At 45.1% G+C, this 19,925-nt stretch overlaps 1 protein-coding gene across 1 annotated transcript in view; it reads left to right on the top strand.

Annotated features, from left to right (window-relative positions):
• RNF19B (ring finger protein 19B) overlaps positions 1-4,647 on the top strand; it is a 54,396-nt gene extending 49,749 nt beyond the window's left edge. The window contains exon 9 of the mRNA XM_069757072.1: positions 3,690-4,647. Within this exon, the coding sequence (XP_069613173.1) occupies positions 3,690-4,086 (397 nt within the window). The 3' untranslated portion in view covers positions 4,087-4,647. The remainder of the gene's footprint in view (positions 1-3,689) is intronic.
• The last annotated feature ends 15,278 nt before the right edge of the window (positions 4,648-19,925 follow it).

Raw genomic sequence — 19,925 nt, 5'->3', positions numbered from 1 at the left:
ATGCTCTCTAGCAAACTTCAGACGGGCCCGGACATGTACTGGCTTAAGCAGTGGGACATGTCTGGCACTGCAGGATCTGAGTCCATGGTGGCGTAGTGTGTTACTTATGGTAGGCCTTGTTACATTGGTCCCAGCTCTCTGCAGTTCATTCACTAGGTCCCCCCGCGTGGTTCTGGGATTTTTGCTCACCGTTCTTGTGATCATTCTGACCCCACGGGTGGGATTTTGCGTGGAGCCCCAGATCGAGGGAGATTATCAGTGGTCTTGTATGTCTTCCATTTTCTAATTATTGCTCCAACTGTTGATTTCTTCACTCCAAGCTCGTTGGCTATTGCAGATTCAGTCTTCCCAGCCTGGTGCAGGGCTACAATTTTGTTTCTGGTGTCCTTTGACAGCTCTTTGGTCTTCACCATAGTGGAGTTTGGAGTCAGACTGTTTGAGGGTATGCACAGGTGTCTTTTTATACTGATAACAAGTTTAAACAGGTGCCATTACTACAGGTAATGAGTGGAGGAAAGAGGAGACTCTTAAAGAAGAAGTTACAGGTCTGTGAGAGCCAGAAATCTTGATTGTTTGTTTCTGACCAAATACTTATTTTCCACCATAATATGCAAACTTATTTTCCACCATAATATGCAAATAAATTGTTAAAAAAACAGACAATGTGATTTTCTGGATTTTTTTTTTCTCAGTTTGTCTCCCATAGTTGAGGTCTACCTATGATGTAAATTACAGACGCCTCTCATCTTTTTAAGTGGTGGAACTTGCACTATTGCTGACTGACTAAATACTTTTTTGCCCCACTGTATATACTATATACAGGAGCAGATTACCTACAGGTATATACTATATACAGGAGGAGATGACATACAGGTATATGGTATATATAGAAGATGACATGCAGGTATATACTATATACAGGAGGAGATGACACACAGATATATACTATATACAGGGGAGATGACATACAGGTATATACTATATATAGGAGGAGATGACATACAGGTATATACTATATATAGGAGATTATATACAGGGGAGATGACACACAGCAGGTATATACTATATACAGGGGAGATGACATACAGGTATATACTATATACAGGAGATGACATACAGGTGTATACTATATATAAGGGAGATGACAAACATGTGTATACTGAGGTGAAAATGAGAGATGTGAGGTGAAAATGAAAAGGTGAGAGTGCAACATGAGAGGAGTGAGGGAAAATAGTGTAGTGATCGGAAAATGACAGATGTGAGGTCGAAATGACAAGTGTTAGGCGGGAATGAGAGGAGTGAGGCAGAAAATGAGAAATGTGAGGGAGAAAATGAGAGATGTGAGGGGGAAAATTAAAGATGTGATTGGGAAAATGAGAGGCGTGATGGGAAAATAAGAGAAGTGACGTGCTATAACTAACCACAGATATTTACTATGCCCAGGCAACGCCGGGCTCTTCAGCTAGTATAGTATATACCTGTATGTCATCTCCTCCTGTATATAGTATATACCTGCATGTCATCTCCTCCTCTATATAGTATATACCTGTGTGTCATCTCCCCTGTATATAGTATATACCTGTGTGTCATCTCCCCTGTATATAGTATATACCTGTGTGTCATCTCCTCCTGTATTAGACCTTGTTCACACGTTATTTGCTCAGTATTTTTACCTCAGTATTTGTAAGCTAAATTGGCAGCCTGATAAATCCCCAGCCAACAGGAAGCCCTCCCCCTGGCAGTATATATTAGCTCACACATACACATAATAGACAGGTCATGTGACTGACAGCTGCCGTATTTCCTATATGGTACATTTGTTGTAGTTTGTCTGCTTATTAATCAGATTTTTATTTTTGAAGGATAATACCAGACTTGTGTGTGTTTTAGGGCGAGTTTCGTTTGTCAAGTTGTGTGTGTTGAGTTTTGTGTGGCAACATGTGTGTAGCAACTTTTTGTGTCGACTTGCATGTGACAGGTTAGTGTAGCAAGTTGTGTGCAGCAAGTTTTGCGCGTGGCGAGTTTTGTCTGTGGTGCCTTTTGAGTATGTGCAAGTTTTGTGTGAGGCATCTTTTCTATGTGTATTGCAACTTTTGTGCATGTGGCAATTTTTCCGCGTGTGCAAGTTTTGCGTGTGGCGAGTTTTCCATGAGGTGAGTTTTGCACTTGTGGCGAGTTTTGCAAGAGCCTAGTTTTTGCATGTGGCGAGTTCTGCGCGTGGCGAGTTTTGAGCGGCGACTTTTGTGTTTCGACTTTTATGTGGCGAGGTTGGTGTATTTGTGGTGAAATGTGTGCTGAGGGTAATATGTGTTCAAGCACGTGGTAGTGTGTGGCGCATTTTGTGTGTGTTCATATCCCGGTGTGTGGTGGGTATCCCATGTCGGGGCCCCACCTTAGCAACTGTACGGTATATACTCTTTGACGCCATCGCTCTCATTCTTTAAGTCCCCCTTGTTCACATCTGGCAGCTGTCAATTTGCCTCCTACACTTTTCCTTTCATTTTTTCCCATTATGTAGATAGGGGCAAAATTGTTTGGTGAATTGGAAAGCGCGGGGTTAAAATTTCACCTCACAACATAGCCTATGACTCTCTCGGGGGTCCAGACGTGTGAGACAGTGGTATAATGACCGGTATAAATTCATCAGATAGCCATGTAAACTAATCCCACAAAACCGTGGTACTTATCAGCCATTAGTACAACCTTTATCCCTGTTGGCCCATATTTGTGCATAGCACCATTTTTAAGTATAAAGTGGACATTTAGTACATCAATAAAAGTTCATTTTAAGGGGTCTATAATGTTTTTAGTTGGTTCTAAATAATATTGAGACCCTACTTATTCCTTTAAAGGTTTTGTTATAGTTCAGATATTAAAATTAGCACTTTATGAGATCAGTTATAGAACAAAATATCTCAAGTGCATTTACACTCAGCTCAGCCTGATTACGAGCAGCAGTTTGTACTAAGCAGTGTGAGATCGCAGCAGCAGGAGGAGGGACACTGAGGTGCTGCTAATTGGGTTAGGTGGGTGGAGATTAAGCAAACCTTCATAAAGGATTGTACAGCTGTTTTGACTGATTTACAGAGTACACCAATGTCAATTTGTCTAACATTTTCTTTTATGTAGTTTTTATGAAAACTGACAAATTTTTGTATAAATCTGTATTATTAAAGCAAGGTATACTTTGTATATATGTAAATTATGTATTATCCCCTCTATCATGTATAGTGCTAGCAATTTTCCATTTGTGTAGTAGCTATCCGTAGCATTTTTTTAGACAGTGGCCAAAGTGCTGATGTGGTCTCATGAAGACAAAATATTTCATGTCAGCTCTTTACTAGTAACTTTGCTTCCTCTTGTCCTCACTCACCCATTGGTGGCGGAGCTTTTTTAATTTATGTAAAAGGTGATGTTTTAGTGATGCTTGGATGCAACCCCCAACCTACTGCCTCCTTCCCCACCATCCTGGGGTCCTCTTCCCTCTGTATCAGTCTGTCATTGTTAGTTTGCTTACTGTAAGTGATATCTGTAACTCTGTATGTAACCCCTTCTCATGTGCAGCACCATGGAATCAATGGTGCTATATAAATAATTACATTATTATTATTTTTTTTTTTAAATTGTACCAGATATAACAGTCTTGGATGCTTGATCCTGTTTTAATTTTCCTTATGGTTTCCTAATAGGGAAGTCAATAACCTTGAAATCCAAGTTCATATAGAAGCCAAACCTTCTCGATACCAGCTGATGAGTGAAAGCAGCACAGAGGAATCCTTACATGCAGGTGCCCCTCTTGTAGAGGGGGAAGAAGATGATGCTTGCAGGGGTCAAGTGACTACTCGGGACATCACTTTAGCACAACCTGAGAGTATCCGCAGTGACCTGGAAAGTTCTGATGCTCAATCCGATGATGTGCCTGACCTGGCATCGGAGGAGTATGATTCTCCCCATGTCCTTCCACCATCTCCTCCTGAACAGCGTCATGAGAGCTCTCCTCCACCTCGCATGTGTGCGCAGCAGGAAGGGCTGTGTGCACGCGAGGAAGGCCTCTCCAAACTGGAGTTTATAGAGGTGAGAGTGTGAAGGAAGGTGCTGCTTTACTTGCCTCAGATTTCTAATTTCTCCCTTAAAAGGCTTAATGCCTCCCTGTGATTGGTCAGCCGGGCACGGGATCCAGTCCTGTTTGTGGCAAGAAATTGCAGCAGCCATTCAGATGAAGGTGGGAATGAAGCCTAAGGAGCAGTTCTCATTCTGCTATTGGAGAGCCAGTTGGTGCACTGCCCCGCCATACTCCAGAAATGCTTTTTGTCTTGGAACTTTATATACCACTGTTCTGCCTGTCACTGTGAAAGGCCTGTGTCTCGCTCCTGTAAATTTCCTTAATTTATTGACTTTGGATGTATAGAAAATTAATTTGGTTCTGTGGAACGTTAAAAGGGATTTGGTGAATCAGATTTTTTCTTTTTGTTTCCTTTGTAAGGAATTGTTGATTAAAATAAAAAAATAAAACCTTCATAAAGAAAAGCTACTTAATACACTATTTAATTCTTGAGGTTGCAGATGTTGTACTGTAGGACGTGATGTTTACATCTGATGTACTTGAAAACCCTGAGTAATGTCCAATAAACTGACTGGGTATCCTTGGCTCTCATCTGTACTAGTGTGATTGGTGATGCAAATACATACGGGAAATGCCAATATTTACAGTTTCATCAACATATGGGTTAATGTTTAATTTCCTGTTTGCAGCTGTGAAAAATCTTCTGGAAAAGCTTGAAAAGTGTACATGACAATTCCATATTGCACTGCATCTTAAGGGTGCTCTTGGCATACAATATTGATTGTTTATCTTTAGGTCTTGCACCCTACTGATCAGCTAATTAGCTCAGCCAATGGCCGGGTGTAAACTTTGAATGGAACTGTTCAGTTCAGGTTTGCTCCCTGTGTAGAAAATGCTGCTAAGAACTGCACATTAGCTCCTATTCTCTTAAATAGCTTAGTGTTAGTATAGTTCAGTGTTTAATTACGGCTGCCGCCAGAGCTAATGACAGGTAATCATGAGTGCTGGTTTTCGGAAACCCACTGCTCTGATTTTTATGACCCATCATCATATGTTTATATGCCTGTACATTCCCTTTAAGGGAAATCTGTAATCTGTGTTTTGCCTCGTAATCTGAGAGCAGCATACTGTAGAGACAGCTCCCGATGTGTCACTTATTGGGCTGCTCAGTGTAGTTTTGATAGATCGACTGCTGATAAAACAGTGATTCATTAGAGGACTAGTAAACCTCCGGCCATATAGTCCTCCATATTCATGAGCTCTGTATAACTCCGCCTCCACCACTGATTCACAGCTTTCTGTGTGCACTGTTCATGTATGACTGCCACTCGGTGGTGAGGTGCAGGTATACAGGGCTCAGTATTCAGATCACTTGTAAATCTGCTGTAAGTAAAACATGGATTTTATCAAAATGACAACAATCAGCCCAGTCACAGATCGCTGGAATCAGGGTCTCTGCTACTTCATCTGCTCTCAGATAAGGTAGCAATAACCCCGTGACAGATTCTTTTTAAAGGGACTCTGTCACCTGAATTTGGAGGGAACAATCTTCAGCCATAGGGGCGGGATTTTCGGGTGTTTGATTCACCCTTTCCTTACCCGCTGGCTGCAATATTGGATTGAAGTTCATTCTCTGTCCGTCGTAGTACACGCCTGCACAAAGCAATCTTACCTTGCGCAGGCGTGTACTATGGAGGACAGAGAATGAACTTCAATCCAATATTACAGCCAGTGGGTAAAGAAAGGGTGAATCAAACACCCGAAAACCCCGCCCCTATGGCTGAATATTGTTCCCTCCAAATTCAGGTGCCAGAGTCCTTTTAAGAACATATTTTTGGCTACAAGGCAATATTCTTTTGCCAATAGGCTGGTGGTGAATGAAAACCCATCTCTATGGTATGTGATTTCATCTTTAGAAGTTGCGAATGTAAATAAATGAGGTCCTGAAAAAAAATGATTGGCACAGTTTGATTGTATAACACAGTTGCAGGGTTTCCAATATAATACTTAATATGCTTGTACATTGTTGCCATTTTAAATATTTATATTTAGGCTTAAATCAGGTATAATTATTGGATCTATTTTATGCAAACTTAAGATAATTTTTAATGTTAATTAAGACTATTGAAATAAGAGTAAAATATTTCCCATAAAACTCTTTGCATCTATAAACCTTCATAAATAAATCATGAATTGATTGTATTCAGAGGATACCCTACTGAAGAAACCTGTCTTTCACGATAAATCCATCTAAATAGATTTGTTCATATCTGTTTGTTCTATAAAAGCAGACTATTGACAGATGTATAATTGTATAAATAATGGCTAATAAATAGCACTGGCATATACTACGATGCTACTGAGAATGTATCTATTTAATTCCTTGTTCACAAAGCGTAATCGCTGTATACATTAAAATGGTCAAATTGAAATTTTTTTTCAAGATGTGAATAAATACACATGCTGAAAAATCATTAGGTTATATTCAGGTCAGTGTGCTAACTCATCAATATAGCACAGATTTATGATATTGAACTCGTTACCTGCATTAGACAGCCGTCTTACATAGTCACCTTTATGAAAGACTCCTGTCCACAGACTAAATTAATCAGTCAGACTCTAACCTCTACAACATGGGCAAGACCAAAGAGCCTTATAAGGATGTCAGGGACAAGATCAAATACCTGCACAAAGCTGGAATGGGCTACAAAACTATAAATAAGACGCTGGGTGAGAAGGAGACAACTGTTGGTGCAATAGTAAGAATATGGAAGAAATTAAAAAAATGACTGTCAGTCGACATCGATCCGGGGCACCATGCAAATTATCATCTTGTGGAGTATCCTTGATCATGAGGAAGGTGAAAGATCAGCCTAAAAGTACACGGGGGGGGGGGGGGGGGGATCTTGTTAATCATCTCAAGTCAGCTGGGACCACAGTCACCAAGAAAACCATTGGTAACATATTACACCGTAAAGGTTTAAAATCCTGCAGTGCCTGCAAGGTCCCTCTGCTCAAAAAGGCACATGTGCAGGCCCATCTGAAGTTTGCCAATTAACACCTGGATGATTATGTGGGTGATTGGGAGAAGGTGCTGAGGTCAGATGCGACAAAAATTGAGGTCTTTGGTATTACCGTATATACTCGAGTATAAGCAGAGAATTTCAGCCTATTTTCTCTGACGCCCACGACGGCACCACGGAGAGAGAGGATCCGCCCACCAAGGACAGGAAACCTACAGATAAAAAGGCGGTACCACTCTCCCGCATCAGTTGGTTTCCTGTCCTTGATGGGAGACCTACAGACTTACCAACAGGAAGATCGTCGTGGGATTCCTGGGCCAATCAGTCCGACTCAGGCAGCGGGGGCCCCCCTGCCTCGGCTGGTGTGGTAACCCGAGGCGCCACCGCTGGGGCTAGTATGCCTTTAGGATGTGCGGGGGACGTGGCATGGAGTTCGCGGCCACCTCCCCAGGTAAGATGCAGCGACAACATCCAGGGGGGTCCCTCTGTGGTTGTGGGGGGAGTGGTGCGGCTCTCCCTTCAAAAGCATTAGCCTGCATACTGTAAAGCCGGGGGTTCCAGCGCACAGCTTCCCGTGCGTCATGTGCTAGCTTGCACGCTGCAGACTGGGAGTTCTAGAGCGCAGCGTCCCGCACTCCATGCGCGGCGCCATCTTGAATCGGCTGCGCATGCGCGGGATTTGGCCTCAATTCTCGCGGTTTTTTTTTCTCGTAATGCCGGCCATTTCGCATGTGCCAGCAGCAAAAAGCACTACTGCGCAGGCGCAAGATTTAAAAGATGGCGGTTGCCACATAAAAAAGGGAAAGATGCCAGATCTGGCGCTTCTGTTGAGCCCTACCAGGCATCATGAGTGACCTAGAGGCATCACCCCCATCAAAATCACCACCGCCACCAGCATTGCGGCAGCAGCGACAACAGCAAAAAGGACACCAAGATGTTACTGGTAAAGAACGCCAGAGGTCCCTGCACAGCAAAGTGTCCAGTACGGCGTCTGGGAAAAGGACAGATGCAGAGCATCCCCAACCGGTATTTATGGGTCCTCTAGGTCAGGGGTCCCCAACTCCAGTCCTCAAGGCCCACCAACAGGTCATGTTTTCAGGATTTCCTTAGTATTGCCCAGGTGATAATTGCATTACCTGTGCAAAACAAAGGAAAACCTGAAAACATGATCTGTTAGTGGGCCTTGAGGACTGGAGTTGGGGAACACTGCTCTAGGTGGTAAGTGATCTCCGTGAAAGTCAGTGTAGTTCATCATCCGCAAGTTACGAGCTTACACTTGACAGCCTGGCATTTGAGAGGAAGTTACTAGAAAGCAGAGGGTTCTCTCCAGGTCTGGTATCTACTCTACTGCAACTACAACAAAACAGTATGGAAAGATATGGAAAAAATTTCTTTCATCATCAGGCACTAAAATAGGTGAAGAAGTCCCTTAGATCCATACTAGACTTCCTGCAAAATGGGTTGGAGATCTGTCTGGCCACGAGTACCCTAAAAGTCCATGTGGCAGCACTAGAAGCTTTATTTAACTATCACTTAGCAGGGAACCGGTGGGTTTCTAGGTTCATCAGGGCAGTGGGTAGTTCGAGACCACTTCCAGTAAAAGTTACCCCAAATGGGATCTAAACTTGGTCCTTAAAGCCCTGACTAAACCTCCCTTCGAGCCCTTAGGGGATATCCCATTGAAATTTCTGTCCCTTAAAACATCCCTGCTCGTCGCCCTCACTTCTGCTCGTAGAGTTAGCGACATACAGACTCTATCTGCTAACCCTCCTTACACACAATTTTTAGAGGATAGCGTCATTCTCAAAATAGACCCAGCATACCTCCCAAAGATGGCATCCCGGTTCCACAGAACTCGTTCCCTCCTTTTGTCGCGACCCTAAAAATGAGGAAGAATCATTACATGTGTCAAGCCCTTCACTGGCTTCCTATCGCCCAGAGACTCCAGTTCAAAACCCTCACACTGACATACAAAGCCATCCACAACCTGTCTCCTCCATACATCTGTGACATGGTCTCCCGGTACCTACCTACACGCGACCTCCGATCCTCCCAAGACCTCCTTCTCTACTCCCCTCTCATCTCTTCTTCCCATAACCGCATCCAAGACTTCTCCCGTGCTTCCCCCATACTCTGGAACTCTCTACCCCAACACATCAGACTTGCGCCTACCATAGAAACCTTCAAAAAGAACCTGAAGACTCATCTCTTCCGACAAGCCTACAGCCTGCAGTGATCCTCAACCTACTGAACAGCCGTACAGCCAGCTCTTCCCTCTCCTAGTGTATCCTCACCCACCCCCTGCAGACTGTGAGCCCTCGCGGGCAGGGTCCTCCCTCCTTATGTACTCGTGTGCCTTGTTATCTGCTCATGTTTAATGTATTTGTCTATATTTGCCCCGTATTCACATGTAAAGCGCCATGGAATAAATGGTGCTATAAAAATGTATAATAATAATAAATAATAATAATAATAAATTACATACACTAGATGTCAGGAGCTGCCTCATGCAGTACATAGAAGCCACCAGAGAGAGTAGGGAGGATGTCTGTTTCTCAGTCGCCCATGACAGCACTACCAGAGAGAGGGGATCCGCCCTTCAGGGACAGGAAACCTACAGGATAAAAGGGCGGTACCTCTCCCCTGCATCAGTTTGGTTTCCTGTCCCTGACTGGGAACCTTCTTGGATTGTACCTGTTATGAAGACCGACCTGAACGAGGAATCTGGAGCTGGCCAGTTCGGGTTCTGGCAGCGGGGAGGCCCATGCCACGGCTGTTCCGGTATCCGAGGCCGCCACAGCTACGACCGATGGGTCTGGAAGCGTGAGCGGTGGGAAGCGCAGCCGCCACTCCAGATAAGAGTTAGGGGCTCCAGCATTCTGCCGCGCACAGGACGCCTGGATTTCCAAGATGGCGCCGCACCGGAAGTGATAGGAGAGCTTCCGGTTCAGGGGCGGTGCGGTAACTGCACCAAGATGGCGCTGCCCCGGAACTGGAGTTCTTCATTTCAGGGTCGCTGACTGCGCGCGCATGCGCAGTAAAGTGCAGAAGACCAGAGGAAAAAAAAAAGTGACGCTTCCTCAGTAATGCAGCCACGGGGGGAGGGGATAAGCGCCAATCTTTAAAAGAAGGTGCACATGGAAGCTCCTTGCTGCATGCCGTCCCAAGGTAGTACCATGGAGGACCGCGATCAGCAGCTCCAGCCGCCGCAGCAGCGCCATCATCAGCGGCAGAAGTCGGACGCACAGAAAAAGCGAACTTCTGCGGACAACCGGAGTTCTCGGTCTGGTAGCCATTCCACGCAGCATAGTAAGAACTCCAGCGTGGTAAACCAGCTGCCGCCCTCGGATCACACACCTCAGGATCCTACCCCTCCTCCAGAATCGGTACCTGTGGCTGCGTCAGATTGGTGAGTGATCTTCGTGAAAGCTCACTTTTTGTAATTGGGGTTCCCCTTCTCCATTTATCTTAGGCAAGGAAGAAAACGGGGAAGACAAAACACAGAACCTGCCCCTTATGCTAGAAAGCCCTACCACAGTCTTGGGATAAGAAGCTATGTGACTCCTGTATAGAACGAGTCCTCTGTGAGGAGACCCCAAACTTCGCCTCTGAGTTACAATCTGTAATTAAATCAGAGGTCGAGACCGTGTTTAATTCCCTTAAAGGTGAAAAGAGAGCTAGTAGGAAACAACCTATTCCTTATAGGAATTCTGACTCTTCCAGCTCCGAGAGTAAAAACTCAGATACGCAGGATTCCTCCTTGTCTTCTTCGGATAATGAGAGTGGAGGTCGTCATTGCTTCCCCCTAGATGAGGTTGATGGCCTTGTAAAGGCAGTAAGATCAACAATGGGGGTGTTGGACCCTCATCCTGACAAAACTGCAGGACATTATGTTTGGAGGGCTATCCCAAAAAAAGCGAAAGGTGTTTCCCCTTAATGAAAACATACAAGCATTAATTAAAAAGAAGTGGGAGAGACCTGAAAGGAAAAATGCATCGGTTCCCTCTATTAAAAGAAAATACCCCTTTGAAGAAGAGGCTTCTGTCTCATGGGATAAAGCCCCCAAACTCAACGTTGCGGTAGCTAAGGCCTCAAAAAAGTTCACATTACCATTCGAGGATATGGGAACCCTGAAAGATCCTCTTGATAAAAGAGCAGATACTTTTCTTAAAGGGGCCTGGGAATCAGCAGGAGGATGCTTAAGGCCAACCATAGCGGCTGCCTGCACGTCACGATCCTTAATGATCTGGGTTGATAACCTAGAGAAACAACTTAGGGATGGGGTCCCCAGAAATAAAATTTTAGAGTCTATCCCTATGATTAGAGGAGCCGCGGCATTTTTGGCAGATTCATCGGCCGACTCCATTAAATTAGCGTCTAAATCTGCAGCTCTTTCAAATGCAGCGCGCAGAACCTTATGGATAAAGAGCTGGCTGGGGGACTTACAAACTAAGCAAAAACTTTGTTCAATCCCAAGTTTCTTTTTGGAGAGACTCTGGACGATATCCTGCAAAAAGCAGGTGATAAAAAGAAAGGTTTTCCCAAACTGGCCCCAACGTATAATAAGCGGCCCTTTCGGAACAGGACGTTTTTTTAGGAGAAGACCGCCAAGGGAACAAAACCGATGGGATGACGGGAAAAGGAAGGACAGTGGGTTCCTTTTTTGTAACTCCCCTCCAGATAGAAAACACCCTCCCCCCCCACACCCCAAGTGACATCTCCCCCAGGGTGGGAGGGAGATTATCTCAATTCCTCCCAGCCTGGGAGAAAATTTCGACCAGCCCTTGGATATTAAATTTAATAGGAGCAGGGCTTCGAATAGAATTTCTATCCCTACCCCCACGAAACTATGTGGGAACACCGCTGAGGTCTTCTCAACAACAAGAAGCTCTAGAACTAGAAATCTTAAAACTGATAGACAAAGCTGTCATCCAAGAAGTCCTCCCTCTAGAGAGAGGGAAGGGATTTTACTCTCCATTGTTCCTGGTTCCCAAACCGGACGGAACCTTCCGGACTATAATAAACTTACGGAAGTTGAATACTTATGTAAAAAAACAGAGATTCAAAATGGAGTCAATAAAGTCAACAATAAAAAATCTGTTTCCAAACTGTTTTATGATCGTTCTAGATCTCAGCGACGCTTATTATCACGTCCCCATCCACAAGACCTCTCAGAAATTCCTCAGACTGCATCTACAAGACCTCTCAGAAATTCCTCAGACTGGCAGTAGTCATAAAAGGACAGACAAGGGAATACCAATACAGGGCTCTTCCCTTTGGCATATCAATTGCACCCCGCATTTTCACCAAACTGATAGCGGAGATGATGGCACATCTGAGAGAGGAAGACGTCTTGATTATTCCGTATCTAGACAACTTTCTGATTGTGAGCAACTCGGCCAAACTCTGCCGTCAGCAATGCGACAGAGTGATAGACACTTTAAAAAAATTGAGCTGGCTGGTGAACCTCCAAAAGTCAAAGCTGGAACCAACCAGGGTTCAAGAATTTTTGGGTCTCACCTTGGACTCAAGTTCTCAAGTGTGTCACCTTCCAGACAAGAAAAAACAAAAGATAATCCACCTAGTATCGGAAGCGCGTGCAAACCCTACCATGACTCTAAGAAAGGCGATGTCATTACTGGGGTCCCTCTCTGCTTGTCTTCCATCAGTTCAGTGGGCACAGCTCCACACAAGACCTCTCCAGTGGGACATTTTAAGAAACCAGAAACTACTAGGGGGCGGTTAGAGGGTCGCATGACTCTTTTGCCTACTATTCATTCCCTAGCTTGGTGGTTAAATCCCAGCAACTTATCAAAAGGGATTCCCTGGGTGATAGAGGCATCTCAGATAATTACCACAGACGCAAGTCCCACAGGGTGGGGGCTCACCTGGACAACAGAGTCGCTCAGGGGATATGGACAAGTCAGGAGCTCAGGTCTTCCTCAAATCAAAAAGAACTGACGGCCGTAAATCATGCATTACTGTACTTCCTAGACAAGCTACGAGGCCATCATGTCCGAGTATTCTCGGACAACAAAGTAGTAGTAGCCTACTTAAACCAGCAGGGGGGGACCAGGTCTCAAACACTAATGAAAACCACCTCCGAAATTTTCAGCTTGGTACAAAACAACTTCCTATCCCTATCGGCCCTACATATAAAGGGTGTTGAAAACCAGAAAGCGGACTTCCTGAGTCGTACCCAACTAAAGCAGGGGGAATGGTCTCTAAATCAGGGCATCTTCAACAAAATTACAGATCTGTGGGGAATTCCTGTAATAGACCTCTTTGCCAATATGCACAACAGGAAAGTGGAAACTTTCTGCTCCCTAGATTCCAGGGGGAACCCTCAGGCTGTGGATGCGTTCACAATTCCCTGGACAAAGACCCTTGCGTATGCATTTCCCCCTACTATTCTCATTCCAGTGGAAGATCATGCAGGACAGATCCAGACTCATCCTAATAGCCCCCTTCTGGCCCAAGAGAGCCTAGTTCTCATGGCTGAGGATGCTATCGATCACCGATCCCTGGGTTCTTCCGGATCTTCCGGACCTCCTGTCTCGGGGACCGGTGTTCCACCCTCAGTCAGAGAATCTCCATCTGACAGCGTGGAATTTGAGAGGTCACTATTGAGGGAAAGAGGTTTTTCTGACAAACTAGTATCTAATGAAAAGTAGAAAACCTGTGACCACAAAAATATATGGTAAAACCAGGAAAAAATTTCTATCCTCCGGGGTAAGGTTGCAAGACAGGGTTCCAGTTGCTGAAATATTAGAATTTCTACAAAAGGGGTTAGACCTAGGCCTTTCAGTAAGTACCTTACAGGTACAGATAGCAGCTCTAGGAGCATTACACTGTGAAAACATAGCGGCCAACCCATGGGTAATACGGTTTGTCAGAGCAGACGCAAGGTCTAAACCTGTAACTATACGTAGATTACCAACCTGGGATTTGAACTTAGTATTGTCAGCTTTAACAGAATCCCCATTTGAGCCTATAGAATCAGTACCCCTTAGGATTCTTTCACTTAAAACGGCCCTCCTAATAGTCCTGACATCGGCCCGTAGGATAAGTGACCTCCAAGCCCTGTCTGCAAACCCTCCCTTTACACAAATCCTGGACGATAAGGTTATACTAAAAACAGACCCTGCCTATTTACCAAAAGTTGCGTACACATTCCATAGATCTCAGGAAGTAATCCTTCCTTCCTTCTGTCCAAACCCTAGAAATAAGAAGGAAGAGAAATTCCACACACTAGATGTGAAAAGGTGTCTAGTCCAATACATTAAAATAACCCAGCAGCATAGGAAGGAAGGGTCTCTTTTTATCTGCTTCCAGGGGCCCAGAAAAGGACTCAAAGCTTCTAAGGGCACTATACCTCGATGGGTAACAGACGCAATAGCCTTGGCGTACTCATCCACCGGGAACGCCGTTCCGCAGGGACTGAAGGCCCACTCTACAAGGGCTATGGCGACCTCCTGGGCTGAAAGGTCGGAGGTACCATTAGACCAACGGCGGCAACCTGGTCATCACCTTCAACCTTTTTTAGACACTACCGCTTAGACGTAGCCTCTTCATCTGACCTAAGCTTCGGAAGAAGGGTTCTGCAGGCTGTGGTCCCTCCCTAAGCAATAATCTCTGCAATTCTCTCTGGCAGTGCTGTCATGGGCGACTGAGAAAAGCGTAGTTACTCACCGATAATGGTATTTCTCAGAGCCCATGACCGCACCTGCTTATTCCCCCCCTCATCACGTGTGCGATGAGCACATTATTTTGAGTGAAGTGTTTTTCCATATAGACACGGTGTTCACTTGTTAAGCAATATGATTAAGTTGTATATTTTTTGTTGTTGTGACTAACCTGGAGGACCTCCAATGCTCTGTAAACAAAACTGATGCAGGGGAGAGGTACCGCCCTTTTATCTTGTAGGTTAACTGCCCTGAAGGGCGGATCCCCTCTCTCTGGTAGTGCTGTCATGGGCTCTGAGAAACACCGTTATCGGTGAGTAACTACGCTTTTTTGTGTGTTTTCAGGGTCCCTGAAAGGGGGAAAAAGCCTCCAAAGCCACTTTGGCGAGATGGATCACGGAGGCCATCAGCCTGTCATACTCATCCTGTGGAATGTCTGTCCCAGGAGATGTCAAGGCTCACTCAACGAGAGCAGTAGCAACTTCTTGGGCGGAGAAGGCTGGAGCTTCAATTGACCAGATATGTAGAGCTGCTACCTGGTCATCGCCATCTACATTCTATAAGCACTATAGATTGGACCTTATCTCCTCTTCAGACCTTACCTTCGGTAAAAGGGTTCTGGAAGCGGTGGTCCCTCCCTGGATGTACAATCTATGCAAATCTCTCCGTGGTGCCGTCATGGGTGTCAGAGAAAAATATAGTTTTTACCGATAACGGTATTTCTCTGAGCCCATGACTGCACCCGTACATTCCCTCCCTTCACTTATGGGTGTGCACGCTAACATAGTGCCATATGCTATTTATATAATTAGTCACGCGGTATCTCAATTAAGTTAAGTAATGTTAACACTAATACGCTATTCCATAGTCTCCCATCGTTCTCTATTAAACAACTGATGCGGGAGAGTAGTACCGCCTTTTTATCTGTAGGTTTCCTGTCCTTGGTGGGCGGATCCCCTCTCTCCGTGTTGCCGTCATGGGCTCAGAGAAATATCGTTATCGGTAAGAACTATATTTTTTTTTAGGCTGAAATTACCCCGCTCGGCTTATACTTGAGTCATACCCAAGGTTCGGCAGGGGAGGGGGAGCGGCAGCTGTCTAATAATGCTCCCCTGCTCCTGGCGCTGTCCCTGGTTCTCTGGGTGCCGGCAGCTTCTTCCTGTAGTGAGCGGTCACATGGTACCGCTCACAATAATGAATATGGACCCGGCTCCACTCCCATAGGGGTGGAGCCGCATATTCATTACTGTAATGAGCGGTACCATGTGACCGCTCACTTCAGGAAGAAACTGCCGGAGAACCAGGGACTGCACCGCGTCTGGAGCAGGTGAGTATAACGCAGTGCGCGATATTCACCTGTTCCCCGTTCCACCGACGGCCGCCGCTGCGTCTTCCCCATCCTCTGCAGTGACGCTCAGGTCAGAGGGCACGATGATGCAATTAGTGTGCGCCGCCCTCTGCCTGAATGTCAGTGCGGATGACGGAGTTAAGACACAGCGGTGGCCGTCGGTGGAACGGAGGACAGGTGAATATAGCAAGAGTCAGGGGCCTGAGAGGTGAGTGTAATTTTTTTTATCGCAGCAACAGCATATGGGCAAATACGGGCAGCACGGTGGCGCAGTGGTTAGCACCGCAGCCTTGCAGCGCTGGAGTCATGGGTTCTAATCCCACCCATGACAACATCTGCAAAGAGTTTGTATGTTCTCTCCGTGTTTGCGTGGGTTTCCTCCGGGTACTCCGGTTTCCTCCCACATTCCAAAGACATACTGATAGGGAATTTAGATTGTGAGCCCCATTGGGGACAGCGATGATAATGTGTTCAAACTGTAAAGCGCTGCGGAATATGTTAGCGCTATATAAAAATAAAGATTTAAAAATAAAGATTTAAATGTCTATGGAGCATCTTATGGGGCCATAATCAGCATTTGTGGAGCATTATATGGGGCAAATATCTGTATGGGGCCATGTACAGCATTATATGGGGCAAATATCTCTATGGAGCATCTTATGGGGCCATAATCAACATTTGTGCAGCATTATATGGGGCAAATGTGTCTATGGAGTGTCTTATGGGGCCATAATCAGCATTTGTGGAGCATTATGTGGGGCAAATGTCTGTATGGAGGATCTTACGAGGCCATAATCATCATTTGTGGCGTATTACAGTTGTGGCCAAAAGTATTGACACCCCTGCAATTCTGTCAGATAATACTCAGTTTCTTCCTGAAAATGATTGCAAACACAAGTTCTTTATTATCTTCATTTAATTTGTCTTAAATGAAAAAAACACAAAAAGAATTGTCCTAAAGCCAAATTGGATATAATTCTACACCAAACATAAAAAAGGGGTGGACACAAATATTGGCACTGTTCCAAAAATCATGTGATGCTTCTCTAATTTGTTAAATTAACAGCACCTGTAACTTACCTGTGGCACCTAACAGGTGTTGGCAATAACTAAATCACACTTGCAGCCAGTTGACATGGATTAAAGTTGACTTGTGTGTACCACATTGAGCATGGAGAAAAGAAAGAAGACCAAAGAACTGTCTGAGGGCTTGAGAAACCAAATTGTGAGGAAGCATGAGCAATCTCAAGGCTACAAGTCCATCTCCAAAGACCTGAATGTTCCTGTGTCTACTATGCGCAGTGTCATCAAGAAGTTTAAAGCCCATGGCACTGTGGCGAACCTCCCTAGATGTGGACGGAAAAGAAAAATTAACAAGAGATTTCAATGCAAAATTGTGCGGATGTTAGATAAAGAACCTCGACTAACATCCAAACAAGTTCAAGCTGCCCTGCAGTCCGAGGGTGCAACAGTGTCAACCCGTACTATCTGTCGGCGTCTTAATGAAAAGGGACTGTATGGTAGGAGACCCACTTCTTATCCCGAGACATTAAAAAGCCAGGCTGGAGTTTGCCAAAACTTACCTGAAAAAACCTAAAACATTTTGGAAGAATGTTCTCTGGTCAGATGAGACAAAAGTAGAGCTTTTTGGGCAAAGGCATCAACATAGAGTTTACAGGAGAAAAAAAAGAGGCATTCAAAGAAAAGAACATGGTCCCTACAGTCAAACATGGCGGAGGTTCCCTGATGTTGTGGAGTTGCTTTGCTGCCTCTGGCACTGGACTACTTGACCGTGTGCATAGCATTATGAAGTCTGAAGACTACCAACAAATTTTGCAGCATAATGTAGGGCCCAGTGTGAGAAAGCTGGGCCTCCCTCAGAGGTCATAGGTCTTCCAGCAGGACAATGACCCAAAACACACTTCAAAAAGCACTAGAAAATGGTTTGAGAGAAAGCACTGGAGACTTCTAAGGTGGCCAGCAATGAGTCCAGACTAGTGTTGAGCATTCCGATACCGCAAGTATCGGGTATAGGCCGATATTTGCGATATCGGAATTCCGATACCGAGTTCCGATATTTTTGTGATATCGGGAATCGATATCGGGATTTAGATTAATGTGTAAAATAAAGAATAAAAATAAAAAATATTGATATACTTACCCTCGGACGGGCCCTGGTTGTCACTGCTGCAATCGCCATGTTTTCCTTCCTATGAATGAGCTTGTTAAGTACCTTCGATGACGTCGCGGCTTGTGATTGGTCGCTGAGCGGTCATGTGACCGCTCACTCGACCAATCACAAGCCGCGACGTCATCGAAGGTCCTTAACGCGCTCATTCCTTAGAATGAGCGCGTTAAGGACCTTCGATGACGTCGCGGCTTGTGATTGGTCACGTGAGCGGTCACATGACCGCTCAGCGACCAATCACAAGCCGCGACGTCATCGAAGGTCATTAAAGCGCTCATTCTTAGGAAGAAAAGCATGGCGATTGCAGCGGTGACAACCAGGGCCCGTCCGAGGGTATGTATATCAATATTTTTTATTTTTATTCTTTATTTTACACATTAATATGGATCCCAGGGCCTGAAGGAGAGTTTCCTCTCCTTCAGACCCTGGGAACCATTACGGATACCTTCCGATATTTGTGTCCCATTGACTTGTATTGGTATCTGATATCGGTATCGGCGATATCTGATATTTTTCGGATATCAGCCGATACCATCCGATACTTTCAAATATCGGACGGTATCGCTCAACACTAGTCCAGACCTGAATCCCATAGAACACTGTGGAGAGATCTAAAAATGGCAGTTTGGAGAAGGCACCCTTCAAATATCAGGGACCTGGAGCAGTTTGCCAAAGAAGAATGGTCTAAAATTCCAGCAGAGCATTGTAAGAAACTCGTTGATGGTTACCGGAAGCGGTTGGTCGCAGTTATTTTGGCTAAAGGTTGTGCAACCAAGTATTAGGCTGAGGGTGCCAATACTTTTGTCTGGCCCATTTTTGGAGTTTTGTGTGAAATGATCAATGTTTTGCTTTTTGCTTTATTCTCTTTTGTGTTTTTTCATTTAAGACAAATTAAATGAAGGTAATAATACCAAAGAATTTGTGATTGCAATCATTTTCAGGAAGAAACTGAGTATTATGTGACAGAATTGCAGGGGTGTCAATACTTTTAGCCACAACTGTACTTTGTCCTGCCTGTTGAGGGCAGAGCAAAGTACTGTATTTTCTGGCGTATAAGACTACTTTTTAACCCCTGAAAATTCTCTCAGAAGTCGGGTGTCGTCTTATACGCCAGGTGTCGTCTTATAGGACAGATGCGGAGTAATCTGCGGTCACTGCATATTGTGGGGGGAGCGGTCCCAATGACGAGGTGAGGGGGCGCCTCACCGGGAAGGTGTAAGTGAAGCAGAGGCAGAGAAGGAGATAATAGGATACAAGGGCGAGCCAGATGAGTGAAAGGGGAGTTTTTTTCCTAGGCACAGCACCGCTCTCTCTCTTTTTTGCATACCCCTGGCATCCCAGACGCTGACAGTTTGCTTCACTTACACCTTCCTGGTGAAGCGCTCCCTCACCTCGTCATTGGGACCACTCCCCCCCCACTATATACGTCGACCGCAGATTGCTCCGCACCCACCCTATAAGACAGCACCCGGCATATAAGACAACCCCCGACTTTTGAGAAGATTTTATATTTTAACTGGAAAAGCTGGGGGTCGTCTTATACGCCCAGTCGTCTTGTACGCCGGAAAATACGGTACTACAGTGCGCAGGTGCTGGGCCTCTCTGACCTTTCCCGGCG

The sequence above is a fragment of the Ranitomeya imitator genome, chromosome 3, assembly GCF_032444005.1.
Source record: "Ranitomeya imitator isolate aRanImi1 chromosome 3, aRanImi1.pri, whole genome shotgun sequence".
Lineage (NCBI taxonomy): Eukaryota > Metazoa > Chordata > Amphibia > Anura > Dendrobatidae > Ranitomeya > Ranitomeya imitator.
Note: the sequence above shows the minus strand (reverse complement) of the source record. Positions and strands in the feature narration are given on the sequence as shown.